The following is a 14,904-nucleotide window of genomic DNA, read 5'->3' as shown; positions in this document are numbered from 1 at the left end:
CCCCTAATTATCATATTCCACTTTCAGGTAAATGTCACATGACTTGTTATACTTAATGCCATCATAGATACTCAGTAACTATTGACATACATCTGTGGACAATGTGCCATGTACCTTGGCCCGTGTACCTTTAAAAGTGGTGTACATAACATAGATCTTTAAATGCTTTATATGCTGTCATTCGACCAGGTAAGGTGTTGTATTTCACCTGGCTTTGTAAACATGTTTGTCAATGCTTCAGCCATTGAGTGTTAACATTAAACAGTTTCCCCCACCCAGGCCACAGATCAGTAACCATTAGTCACAGTAACTGTTTCCATAACAATTCCAAAGTTGTCAAGGGACGTAAATCTGTCTCCTTGGAAACCTTGATACTGCAATATGACTTTAAGTTGGTAGTTGATGAACTTCAAGGCAAATTCTTAATTCTCTGCACATTCTTTTTTCATTCTACATCCAAAAGCGTCACTGTTTTGCTTTGGTTTCACCTTACATTTTTAATGAATGAATGAATATAGTAGGGAATAGTTTCACTTTCATTTTCATTGTTAGAGTAAAAATAGTCACCTTTACACCTTGTTTTTCAAGTGAAGTGTGCCCTGCAAGAAGGCCAGTACAACAAAGAAAAGGTCGAAGTCCCGATCGCTTTCAAAATACCCGCGCACATACACATAACTTCGCGAGATTTAACGTGAATGAAGTCACGTGTGCTATTACGTCACAACCTTGAAGGGAGGGGAGAATGACGAGGAAGGTAGGTGTGGCCACTCCCTTATTGTTTTTCAATATTCCACCATTTTTCTGTTGTCTTTGAATATTGAATATCTTTGCTGATAAAGTAATCTTTCTTTCCACACTAGTGACTGCAGGATTAGTGAGAAAAGCACATCACAAAGGTCAGTATACGCAGTCTTATACTATACGTTGTTTGAGCCATTTAATCTAAGACCATCTTTGTCTGGCAAGCTGTTATGTTATATCATAGGATCTGAAAATTTTTGTTTTCTTTATCTGTGACTTTTGGTGAAGATTTTTATGAAGAATCAGAAGTCTCCACCTGCATAGGTAAGGAATATGACTCATATCTGATAGAAGGCGGATGGCATGAAGTACTTACCAAAATGAGAAATGGAAATTTTTAGTTGTGGAGCTACCAGGGAAAAGAAAATGGCTGCCGTACAAAAATGTATCATCTGAGCGGGGGTCGCTAGGTTGTATCAAACCTTTCTAAAACTGGCAAGAGTTTCAAACCTCGAATCACCATGGATAGTGTGTATATCAAAGAAAGGTTTAACGTCAGCTACTTTTAAAAGATACCAGCTATAGTGTAAGTTAGAAAAACATGATAAAGATACGCGGTGTCGAATTACATATGAAATGCGTCATGTATGACGCTTCCGTGCAACTTGTTGTTACTGGTTCAGGAGTTTATTCTGTTATGTCGCTGGATGTAAACCCTTTTAAATGTTTTGTGTAATAGAGGGAGATGGCTGAGGATCATACTTATGACGTTCTTTGTTTCTCATGAGAACAGGCTTTGGTATAATACACCGCGACATGTGGACATGACCCAATCTGGACGTAAACTACTCCTACACGTAATTAGGTCATGTTACGTTAGGGCATGTTTAATGTTAAAGTCATGATCAGGGGGGTGGTACCCTAGAACGAGTTCGTCTGTGCCCCTCCCCTTTTGGCAGTGTAAATAATTAAGAAAGTCTGTATTTGTCAACTTTTTAGTCAGTTACTCTATCCCAATCCCTTATTATCTGTGACAGTCCAGTTTTATGAGACAATCATATCTATTCAACAAATTGTCTTTGAGGCACCAATTAAATACATTGCTCTGACTTTGGTGCTTCAAAGATAATTTGTTCATATGTCTTGCAAAAATGGACTGTCTCAGTTACATTATACACGTTAGGCAAATGGTATTGAGGCACTCACGCTGCAAGTTTTTGTTTTTAATTTTCAATTTTCAATTAAAAGCTCACTCATACATGTTTGTATACTGTAGCCAGATAGTTGAGTCACTGATGCACGAAATCAGTTCATAAAGATAGGGAGAAAGGCATGTCAATGTTGCTTATTAAGAAGCGTTTTCAAGTCTGTAACAGTGTATCTGTGTAATCAAGGAACTACAAAATGTAGTGGTTTCATTTCTGTTGACTTTTATTGCAGCTGAATTAAGGAACCTCAAAGTGTAGAAGAGCCATGTTGACAATAGGCACCTTCAAAAGGGCTTGATGTTTACTTCCCCATTGTACATTGAATGTAGGATTGTGTTTTGTGTACATGCAGGGTTTAGGTCCCATCCTTCTTTGTTTCCACTGTTTTTTTTGTTAAGTATCACATACTTTTTGTGTGCTCCTTGAGAAAAATTGCTAACTGAAAACGATTACAATGATGTTTGCTAAATGTTGTTGATGAATGAAAACAGACAGTCGAATGTTCATCTCTGAATAGTATGTTCTTTTTAATTTACAGTAGTCAGAACTTGATCTACCAAGTTCAGGTGCACCCCCTTAAATGTTATACTGTATATGTACTGTTAGCAATGTTCGCAGTGGCTTTATGTTCGCGGTGAACTAAATACCGCGAACTTAAACCCACCGCAAAAACCATACCATTGTGTGACTGTAGCACTACAGTAACTATTGTTTCAAACGCAAACTCAAAACCACTGCGAACACTCCATTTTCTCCCTACCGCAAAATTAAATCCCCGCGATCATTTCTGCATTTACAGTATACCCTGTGCACGTTTTCAAGTCAAACAGTACCATAAATGATAAGTAAACATATTATTACAGACTTACTTATGATGTTTTGAATGTACATTGTACAATCATGTATTCTATCAAAAAATCTAAATCAAATTAAAATCCCTTTTTGATAAGACAGGAAAGTCACACTTCATCAGTTAGCACTTATGAAATACGTAAGGAATTCATTTTGTTAGTTGATGAATATCAAACATGATAGTAATGATTATACTTGTAAAACTTTTTTGTTACTGTGCTTCATGTAGTTACTCTTCTTTTTATTGTTTAGTTCTTACAAGACGAACATCACAGTGATGATGGCTGATGCATCTGCAAATGCTGGGAATGGTAAGAAAGTGACATCAACATGACAACTATGTGCTGTAACATATGTACCAACAAACAGTCTGTCTTGTTTTGGATTGAGGCCTTCAAAGTGATTTGAATTTATAGAGTTTGGCTAATTTCACTCCTAGAATGTTTTACATGGGGTTATTTTTCACCCCTGCTTTTCATTAGGGTTACTAATTGGAAGAAAAATATCCTGCATTTGCTGGCTAATGTTTGCTTAGTTTCTAGTTTGTATTGTAGTCTCACACAGACCTTTTTCAACGGATTTTGCTACAATATTTGATTTTTTTCCTCTTCGATAGGTTCCTCCAGTGAAGTATGGGATCTCCTATGCAAGCATCGATCAGAGATAATAGAGAGTTTGAAGTCAGATGTAGAGAGGCTGATTAGGTTTCTCTTTCAAGAGGAAGTCCTCGCAGATGAGGAAAATGACACAATCGGGCAAGAAGTAACACTTGAAGAGAAAGCAAGCACGTTGCTTTCTCTACTCCAGACTAAGGGAAATGCTGATTTCCTTAAGTTTTGTCAAGCACTGAATGCTTTTGGAAAGGAAAGCATTGTGGCCCTTTTGAAGGGAACTGCAGCTGGTGACATTTTTAACCCAATTCAGAATGTCACCAGGCCTGTAAAGCAATTCTTCATGACCTCAGATTTCATTGCAGTTGAACAGGCTGTACAGATTGACCGTGCCTACACGTACACAGACAAGCCTGTGACAGTGTTGCATGGCCCAAGTGGGTCTGGCAAGACGCAGATATGTCGAAGCTTAGAGGAAAAGTTTCTTCGGCACTACCCAACTGCTGTTGCATGGACGTTAGATGGGAGGAACCAGGACAGATTCCTTAAAAGCAAGCTGAGCCTTCTAAAAGCACTAAAGGTGGACCTTGACAACACTAGCATTGTGGACAAGTGCCTACAGAAGGCCTTCTTACGCAGAGAAACTCTAGTCTTCTTGGTTGTGGAAGACCTGGAGGATGGCTCTATGGTCACACGAGATCTGATACCGCTAACGATGCAGTTCAGGATGGTCATCATTACGCACAAGGATCCGGACCATCTCCAACTTCCAGAGGAAGTCCACAGTCGTAGTTCCTATGCCAAAATCAATGGTTTCCAAGGAGGGGAGGAGCTGGAATGTTTCCTCAAAGAAAGACTGCCACAGCATGAGTACCAATTTGAGAGCAAAGATGCGCAGGGCTTGAATGACCTGTTCGAAGGAAACCCATTGGCATTAGCCATAGTTGCTGAATACATTCGCCGCAACCGCATCAGCCCTGGTAACTGCATCGCCATGATGAAAGACGAGAGGACAGCTAAGAGGATCCAACGGACTTCTAAGAAAGAGTAAGTTTAATATGAAATTAAAAGGAGGCATTTGTGTCTCTCATTTTTTGTATGACAGCTGTACAGTTATAAACTATCAGTCAAGTGCTGAATGTAATTCCTCCAAACTAGATTTCTGATGTTTTTGTTTCATATGTAACACAGGTGGTTGCATCAACACTACGACAAGTTCGAAAAGGGAAAGCTTCATCCTGCCATTCAGGCTGCTGTGGACAAGCTGGCAAGGCAAGAGCAAGTTGCTACAGGTGGGCACTATCACCTTAAGAACATGTGAAGATATTAGACAAATGTACCTTAAATGCCTCTCTTTAAGCTAAACTCAGTCTGTTAAACATAAAGGATTAAATTTTATAAATACATATATCACTGTGTTATAAGCATTGTGTGTGTGACACACTTTTTATTTTCTGATACTTGCAGGGGCAGGAGAAACATCATTCCCGAGTCCTCAAGAAAGCACCGTCCCGTCAGCTCATGTGCCATCCTCAGAGATCACAGATCAGCAAGAACAGGAACAACAGCCTGCAGAAGAGCTTGAACCTGCAAGGGAAGCCTCAGCCCCCTCTTCCAATGGCACAGGTGTAAAACCCAGGGATGGAAGAAAGCCAAGCAGAGAGACAACTGGTGAACTCCAAGAAAAACAACCTGCATGCCAGGAACATGGTAATGCAGTGGTCAACCAACAGCCAAATGAAGAGGTCAACCATGGAAGCTCCTGTCAAGACCATCCAAAGGAAAAAGTTAAGACTGTTGGGGATTCCTGTGCCAGTAGTCAAAACACTCACATGCAAGCGGAAACAGAAGGTGAAGAAACACCTTCCACTATCGAAGACCAGCCCACACAACAAGGAAGTCTTCAAGATGGAATGAAGATGCAAGGAGCCTTGTATGGACAGATGGAAGATACAGAACAACACCTGGCACAGAAGCTTCACCCAGCAAGGGAAACATCAAGTCCAGAGTCATCTGAGAGAATAAGTGGTAGATGCAGTGAGAAAAAGCCAAGCAGTAGAGGGATCCGTGGGACTGCTGCAGAAGGTAGCAATACCAAGAAAAAGAGGCCAGGGAACACTGGATATCAGCCTGGAAACAGCAAAAGCAAGGGAAGTGCTGTTAGTGATACTGATAAGGAGCCAGTAGATGACATGGCGTACAAAGCGACGGCACAGCCCACACAAAAGAAAGAAATCAAGAAACATTATAGTGCATCCGCTATCATGCAGACACCACAGAACAGAAGAAAGGCGAAGAAGAATAGCAAGCACCCAAGAGGTTTTGATGAACACGTCAACAGGATGTCAGCATCAAGGCAGGACAGAAAAAGTAAAGAGGGATCGGAGCATAACAGGATCAATGGCATGCGCACATACAGTGCAAAGTCCGAAGAGGGCAAGAGGATTTCAGCAACATCAAGTCAGGAAGGTGACATCATGAAACACAGTAAGAATGATACTGTATGTTCAAGTACAGGAAAGGTCAATACAAAGCCAGATTCCCTGGTACAGAAGCCCTTGTCAAAACTGCAGACTCTGAGACAGAAGCAATCTGAAGATACAGTATCTGTAAATGAAAACTACTCGAAAACTTTAAGGGCAAGGGGTGTTGGACCCAGTGCTCCAAGGAGTCATACAGTTGAGGAAGGAGGGGATGACATCCAAGGGGACAACTCTTTCAGAGAGACCAAATGTGAACGAGAGAGCAATGCAGACAAGAGGAACGTCCCCCCAGATAAGGAGATACCGCCAACTACAAAAGTTTCAGATTCTCCTCCCACAAGTATCAGTGATAACAAGGTCACTGGTACTATCCCCAAATCTTTTGGTTACTTCCAAGGAGACAGGGATAAGAGCTACGATGAACTACAGTTTAGTCGACCACCAGAAGAGAGGGACAAGTTGGTGGATGAGTCTAGCAACCCAGACTCAACAGAATCCCCAGACGACGTAAAGGGTGTGAAGAAGGATGCAAGTACAAGCACAGAGAATGGTCATCTTATTGTAGAGGTAAATATGTAAATCTACAGCACAATCATGTCAATTGTTGTTGAAAGGCCCCTAGCATTTGGAAAAGTGGAGCTCATGTTCAACTTGATTTTATGTCATTCAAAATCATAGACAGTATGAATGCTTTTTCTCAAGAAGTTTTGGTATTTCAGTATCATAATTGACAATCATGCTATTCATAGTCATTACTGACATTTGTATTGTGTTCATTTCAGCCAAAAGATGACCCGGTTCTCGTAGAGTATCCTCCATCTGGACCGCCTGCTCTCATCCATCTGGAGGTTTGTTTATTGTCTTACAGTTGTAAAATATTGTCTCGAAATATCGAGATATCAAGTAGGTGTCTTTTGAGAACCTGTACTTAATGGCAGACTTCAGACTCTAACCAACTTCATGTCATTGCTGCGTGTGTTATTTATTAGATTGACCATTATGCTGTTTTTGTCTTCTTTTTTTTTGTAGACTGAATCCCATCAAAGATGCAACCTGACAGATGTATCTGTACGAACTGATCTGTACCACCCTGAAGGGGAAGAGTCGCCTGGTATGTATTGTTTCCTCTTAGCACTGAGAATAGTTTCTTAGATTACCAAAGTGTCAAACTTTTAGACAAGACAATATTTTCTTCTCTAATATGTGCCCAATGCAAAATATGGTATCTTTAAGATGAGGCATCTTTTTTTTTTAATTTGGTAGAGTTTGATTTTTTTGTTTGTTTAAATTATTGTTTTCCCGATTCTTTGATCTGATTGGCTGAAATATTGTCCACATCTAAATGTTTTCCTGAAGCCATGCATATGTTGTTACTGGTTAGTACCACACTGTCATACAAGATTAAATTTAAACAATAGAAGCAATCTAAACACAATATTACACATAGAATAGCAGTAACTGTTGTCTTATGATGTTGTTGTAATATTTTGATGCGTGGGAATTTATATTAAATAGCTCGTTTGCTATTTTTTTCCTAGGTTCTTTTGCATCAACAAATAGTAGTCTGCAGAAATCAGTTGTTAACAACTATGACAAAGGGCTAAAGTTGGCAAGTATATTTTATTCAGCCTCTTTTATTTCTGACATGAATATTCAGTTGACCCCTTTCTATCATACGTAACTTGGTTTTCCATTCATTTATTGGTACATTAATGTGTGCAATCCATATCACTTTGTTGTATGATTTTGCTCAACTATGATTGTGGCCCGAAGGCTTCAGATTCTACGTAGAAGGTAAATTGTAAAACATGTCAGTCTTTTTTCCAGCCTGTCTTGCTTTCTAACCATTCTCATTTATCATTTGAACAGTATGATGTCACAGGGGCTGGTGATGTCCAATATGGGCAGACAGGTCCTGTGTATGCAGTGCCATACACCAGCCTTGGTGAGCAAGCTCCGATAATCCATGGGCCCGCAGGCATCATCCCATACTGGCTACCAGAATGGATGGTGAGAGGCATAAAGATTTATTGAGATTAAGGCAATCAATTTTTCCATCTCACATTTGTCATAAGGAGCATTATGGAAAATTAAGTTCAGTGCTATAAGTTAAGATTGCTTTCTTAAGTACCCTTGATGTTAAGGCCCCTAGCATTAACCCAGCTAGTTTAGATAAGCCAACAATTGTATTTAGTACTAGTAGCCAATTGTTACAACAAAGTCAGACACAGTTTACTGACGCATGCATATGTTTTTCCCTATGTTTTTACCATGTATTTGCAATTAGCCCACGGGCATGAACTTGCAATAAACTTCTATTGTTAATTTGCAGATTGGAGCCTGTGGGGCTGAAGAAGTTGAAGAGAGAAATCTGTACCTCGGTGCAGCAGGGGCAGTTGGTTTACGTAAGTAATTGAATGTGCACAACATTGACCCTAAATCCCTCAAGACTAGTAAACAAACGTTGAATTACAACTGCAGCTGCTGTGCCTGGCTTTTCCCTATAAGTTTCAAAATGTTCTTTGAGACTTATGTTAATCCATACATTCCAACTTATCTTGATCTTATTACTGTATCTGATTCAGTGGTTGATTTAGGCATTGGAAAAATGCTGATTTTTATTAGTATTGAATGTACACAGATGACTTTATTTTCACTTGCCCATTATTTGATTTAGATGTGCACTATTAGGAGACTGCTCAGGATTTCAATTTGTTTGAAAAATTTGTATACAAAATGCTTGTTATAATATTTGTATTCCAAATGCATGAGGGTAAACTACACATGCACAATGTATACCACCCCTTGTCATTTTGATATATTATCATATATTGATAAATATCATATTATCTAATGCTGAGTACTTTTCCAGCTGGAAGACAACCAAACAATGGAGATGACCAACAATGTCAGCTTTTGAACGGAACTGATCATCCTGAAGATTTTAATGTGGGTTCTCTTCAGGAAAGCCTGTTTCTGGTGAGAGCTTAATTTTTTTTTTTCAAATGTAACATATTTACCAACTTAATTTGTTGAATGCTGTGTCTATTGACATACACAAAGTTTGAGAAAACTTTAAGTTAGTATCTAATGAGATTACATGTAAGTTTTCTCATTCTTTGTGTATGTCTAGAAATGCATCAGTTTTAGTTCTTTATCTTCGACATTTATAGGATCTTAACATTAAAACGAGAATAGGACAGATTCTTCTTTTAAGAAAATGAAATACAGACATGAAATCTGTGACTGATAGCCAATTTCCTAATGTTGAGCAATAGTGTAAAATTAGCTATCACTTGCCTTCCAAATTTCTTCCAATAACTTCAAATAAGGCCAACCTTTTATCAGTTCCAAGCAAGACCTTTTAAAAATTTTGATATCAATTTTATTGCCCATTTTGCAAACTGTTGTATTGACATTAAGATTGTTCTTATATCAATGGCTGATATATTTAGTTTTCTTTAGTGATGAGAAAAGTCTGTAATCTGTAGATTATAAGGATTGTGCTTTTCATTTCAATTGATAACTACATGTAAGTGTATTTTGTCAACAGGAGGCAAATAATTGGGTGGTTCCCCAGCCACAACCACCAGACTTGAACGAACCAGGTAACACTTAGATTCTGAATGCACTTTACAGTTCTCTCTCCATTTTTTTACACATCATATCAGAAATTAGTTCTCTATGTAATGACATAAATCTTCCCTACTGGTTGAGCAGTGATTAGGCCACACCAATTTAATTTCTTGGTTAACGGATTTTTATTTTTAATTCTAGCAACAACAAAAAATCATGAAAACAGAAGGCTGGGGTGAAAACTTGCACCTGACCCTGTTCACTCCCTGAAACTGTGTGCACCAAAGTACAAACTTTCCTCTGAGATTCTGTTTTCATGTTGATTTTCCAATCTAGCATTTTTTTACAAATTCCGTTAACCAAGAAATTAAAATGGTTTGGCCTTAAACATCATTTTCAAATCTGGAGAATCTGGAAAAACAGTTATCACAAAATGCACCTTAAGTTTATTTCCATTCAATTTGATGATATACAAATCAGCTCATTTAATGAGTATGGAGACTTAGTAGTACATCAAGAAAGTTATCAGACACATATCAAGGTTTAACAGCTAAGAATTGTATTGGTCTGACTTAATTGATAAGATTATTATTTCCTTCCAGACCCTGTATTTGTGAAAGTCCTCAACACAGCAGGACAGATTGTGACAGAAGTGAGGATAATTGGAGCAACATATGTTGAAGACCTTGCACTGTATGTGGCTGAACAGGTAATTTTTCACTAAAAGAGCAAACTCACATTTTCCAATGTTGAATATTGTCAGAGCATTTGTGTAATGTTTTTATTTTGATGATTTTTAAAGAAGTTTAATACGTAGTTGCATTGGATAATGAATTAATAACTGAGATTATAGATACATTTCAGTACAATATATTTAATCTCTACAGCTGGATAGGATACGGAGGTTTCAAATGTTTCAAGTGACGTCCATCCCTCTTCTTCAGTGTCACTAGAATGAACTGGCAGCACAAGTCAATACTAGTCTAGTACATGGGACAAAACGGTCGAACAGGAGATTACACCAGAGAAGACACTAAACCAGCAGTTGGTCAGACATCAGAGTTTAAACTTAAAGTGTAACTGCAATAGAACTTTGACGCACTCTACTTGCAAGGAAAAGCACAACTGGCAAATTGAATTGCAGGGAAAATGGAGCCTCTTTAGCAAGGAGTGGCAGATGGGTGCAAAAAGTTCTTGCTTTGTGCTGCCTTGCTAGAGGTTCAAGGTCATGAGCACAGTGCATTCTGGGAGCTGGTGAGAGGGCAATCCTTCTTACTGGTGCAATCCCTAACATCTACACCCAAAGGTGCAATCCTCAACTGAAAGCCACTAGCTCATAATCATGTAAAGCTGGTTCCTATAAACATAGTTAATAGATAACAATTGAATTGTCTTTCAACATTGACAAAAATAAAACTTAATGTGACTCCCTTCAGGTGTTTGCCAATCAACCCTTGGTGGGTTTCACCTTGAGATGGCAAGGAGGCTTCAACATCCAGCCGCTAACGTTGCTGCAGCAGGACGTGACTTTACAGGTGCATCATGCCCCCGATGAGGACCAGACTTGGGTGTGGAGAATCATACCAAGTCCTTGAAAAGGTTGATTTTGTACAATCTGAATACAAAATTGAATGTAACTTTGCCAGTAACCAGCACAAATGTGGAGCCATTAATCCCTAGCATTTAATTTCGTATTGCAAAAAGATTTTTATGCAGCAAGTATGCTATTCTCTTTTGGTAAATTTACAACTTATAAGTGTTCTGAATTATATGGTATTTGCATTGAAATATCAGTTAGCTGCACATACACATGTACACATTAATGCTATGGTACATGTGTATATGATACTGTGACATTTAAAAGCTTTCTACTGAATGATCATATGCTCATTCTTTCCATAGTGATGTCTTTTGTTCATATACAAGTTCCTGTATTACTTGGGTCATGGATCAAAGTTTTAGATCTCTGACTTGCAGTATGACTTAAGTTATGTATATAACAACTGACACTTCTAACAGTGCAACAATCTTTGTTTCAGTTTAACCACTGTAAAAACCCAAAGGGGCGAGTACGTACGCTGCTCCCGGGATTCGAACCCACGCCGATCCTGATCCGCATAGCTTCGGAATCCAACTCGCCAACCACTGGGCTAAAAGGTTCGGACCAGTTAGACTGGTCAGTTAGTGGAGGTTAATCCCCACTGTTACACAACTGTCATGACTGTAAAGAGACAGATTTAATGCAACCCAGCACCTGCAATTCTATTGTCCTAAATTTTGTAATGCAGCTGCAATTCTTACTATATGTGGTTGCCTTGTTTTTATCTTGTGAATCTTTATCTTTTTTATCACAAAGTTAACATGAAGTGTGTCTCTTTGTTTTGATTTTGTCAGTGTCTGCTTGTAAAAACAATTCTATGTACATTCTATTGTATATTAGATGTGCAGAAGGTTGTAAGAGGTGAAGGTTTCTTTGTTAGAGTAAGAATTCTTTTTCCCACAAGTTATCATCATGCACAATGTAAAATCAAACAATATCTTGTGGGATTCGTACTGTACTTAAATCTCCTTACTTTTTCACCTTGCATTTTGTGTTCAACTTGTCTTATAACTGTGTTACAAGTACTGTGATTTGGCCAGTGTGAATGACACAACTTTGAATTCTCAGCATATCAGAGGCAGTTGTAAACAGCTATCAATGCTTAGATACATGTACTTATCTGACAATGTTGAAGATAGCCTTGTGTGTATTTATTAGGCTAAGCATGATTGATATTGTAGGCTTTTAAATGCAAACAGTCTTTATCAACATCTTAAATGATATCCTGTATATTTTGTTAAAAGTTTTGGTAAAAGCAGTATTTAGAACCCTAGCTTTTCCACCCCTCAAATAAACTTGAAGAGGTTGTGTTCTCAATCTAAGTCCATAAATGTAGTATAATTGATAGATAATATGCCTTTGTTCCTTATAATGGCACCAACCTCATCTGGTATTGATGAGAGAATGTCAGTATAATTATCATGATATCAACCCTTATCCCTGTACTGTGATAAAGCAAATTGACAAGTTGTCAAGTTTGTATGGCAGAGAGATTAGGACTTCAACTGCTATTATAACAGCTACATGAGAAAGTGTTGGACAAATGGTAATGCTCACCTGTTATTCTGTAAACTCATGAAAAATATGTTACTCATGCTGCTGTATGATATTTATGTGCTGATGGGTTAAGGCTGGCCTGTGTTACAAATCTCTTGCTGCCAGGGGCTGTTAAGGCCTCCTGCATGACCAGTGGAAGGGTTGCTGGGACCACAGGAAGAATAGCTACAATGTAGCTAGCAGAAATATCAATTTACTAATTGTAAATTCAAATGAAGTCAAAGCTTGATTTAGTCAGGCTAGGTACCAATGGATTGCCACGCCAGGATTGGACTTCAGAGCCACATGAGAAGCTGCTGAATCCAGAGTGCTACCATCATCTGAAAAGATGGAAGGATGCCTACTACTAGGTACCAATGGAGTAAGAAGGCTTGGAGTATTTGTTATCATTGCCTTAGTTGGCTCAATATTATCAATTCTAGACAGCCAGGAAACAATTTTTGTTTAACAAAAGATTGTTTAACAATCGTGTTAACAAATGTGTAAATGCATTCTTAGGCTTCCTGAGGTCACAGATGAAGACTGTGGCCACATGTGACTTACAATGTAGTAGCATCCCTGGTCAATCAGTCAATTTCATGTTTGTCAGGGGATCTGTTCCCCCAGAGTAAGGGGCACATGCTGGGCAAATCATGGGGGGGGGGGGCGCAGCACCCCTGTAACATTGTTTAGATAAAACCCTGCTTCGGAATAATCACAGATCTGAAGTGCTTTCAAATTTTACTGTGAAGGCGAGATGACATAGCAAGCACTTAGGCCATGCTTCCTATCTAATTTACGCTTCCTCAATGGCAAAGCTTGTTTGCATGAGAATAAAGGTGTAACAGATCTGAATCATTTTGTTTTGTTATCTTTTATTTACATACTTATAACCATTCAATCCATAGACTTCATATTTGAGGGTCTATTCAATAAAGTGTCTCAGTAAGATTTTCTCTACAGCATTACATGTACCTGCCTTTTTGGGGTTGGATAAGATCTGGCAACCACCTGTTTCATGTGATTCCGTAACAGGTGGTTGTTTGAATCATCTAACGTTACATGTTTTATTGCAAAAAATCCTGGCCCATTCCTTAGAAAATTACATTATCAGAATGAACTCTCTCTTATCTGATTTTTTAAAAATGTTTATCCTTTTTATTATGTTTAGAATCCCGATAGTCAGTTGTTGACCATTATCTGGATTTTGGAATACTGTATGTTTCAGCAACTACCTGTCATCAACTTATAACAAGTATGCATGGTTGCATTGACGGGCTCAAATAAAGGCCTGATTACACTTGTATGATGGCTGTACAATATTGCAAACTGAAGGCATTCTTGGGATAGTTGTGCATGTGTCAAACAATCTTAAGCTATCATGTTACCGAAAAGGCTATCTTAGATCCTTAGGTAGGTTCTGTCACAGTCTGCTTGTAATTATCAAGATAATAAACAAAATTGTGTGATGATCTAAGATAAGTGTGATCATGCATTGAGGCTATTCAATATTGACGTTGTTGACAACATGACGTATATGACCTACTTAACAATAAACAGACCCTGGTGTTAATAGGTAACCTGCAACTGATATAAATGACAGTTCAAACAAATAGAACTAATGTCACTTAACATAAAAACTTGTAAAGGTCATACATGTATATTACTATAATGTTTAGATATTTTTGAAGAACTGTAATGAACAACTCAGACAAAACAAAAGACAACTATACACAGCACACAGGGTTAGGAAAAGCAAACTTAAGTCAGGTAATGTTAATGTATAAACCTTTCACATAGCCATACAATGTCTTATGAGATCCTGCCACAGGGGTGTCACTATCAAACAACGGATGTAGTGCCACTGTAAAGCTCGAACAAAGATTTGCAAGACTTAGTTGACAACTTGTTACCTGGCATACCTGTGCAGTGTTAAACACCTGAAGGTCGCCAGCCGTCGCTTTGTTTACATAGGAACAATAGAACCAGGTAACGTGACCTTAATAAGGTCACATACCAAAATTAAGCAATCAAGAGCAGCAGTCAGTCTTGGTTATTAAATGCCTGAAGTTAACAAGGTTTGTGACAAACACTGGAATACTTTTAACATGTTTTCTCTGTTAATTCGATTTAAGGCTCAAACTATTTCCCAAAATGCAACGCGAGTCATTTCTGGCAGCCATTACGGTGTACGCCCGGCTTTGTCCTCTTTAGATACATTTTCTTGGCATTTCTCTTTAACTTTCTTGTTATATTGTAAAAATCTTGATTCATTACTTTTCTTCAGAGTCCATGCT

The 14,904-nt window shown here is 38.3% G+C and overlaps 1 protein-coding gene across 1 annotated transcript; it reads left to right on the top strand.

Annotated features, from left to right (window-relative positions):
• Positions 1-768: 768 nt before the first annotated feature.
• On the top strand, positions 769-13,462 carry LOC136447394 (uncharacterized). Its single transcript, XM_066446285.1, has 15 exons — positions 769-896; positions 3,054-3,112; positions 3,418-4,459; positions 4,604-4,704; positions 4,880-6,462; positions 6,678-6,743; positions 6,925-7,006; positions 7,434-7,504; positions 7,765-7,905; positions 8,228-8,300; positions 8,768-8,874; positions 9,449-9,503; positions 10,074-10,180; positions 10,908-11,070; positions 11,511-13,462. The coding sequence occupies exons 2-14, from the start codon at positions 3,079-3,081 to the stop codon at positions 11,064-11,066; spliced, it is 3,621 nt and encodes a 1,206-aa protein (XP_066302382.1). The 5' UTR covers positions 769-896; positions 3,054-3,078; the 3' UTR covers positions 11,067-11,070; positions 11,511-13,462.
• Positions 13,463-14,904: the final 1,442 nt, after the last annotated feature.

The sequence above is a fragment of the Branchiostoma lanceolatum genome, chromosome 13 (assembly GCF_035083965.1).
Source record: "Branchiostoma lanceolatum isolate klBraLanc5 chromosome 13, klBraLanc5.hap2, whole genome shotgun sequence".
Lineage (NCBI taxonomy): Eukaryota > Metazoa > Chordata > Leptocardii > Amphioxiformes > Branchiostomatidae > Branchiostoma > Branchiostoma lanceolatum.
Note: the sequence above shows the minus strand (reverse complement) of the source record. Positions and strands in the feature narration are given on the sequence as shown.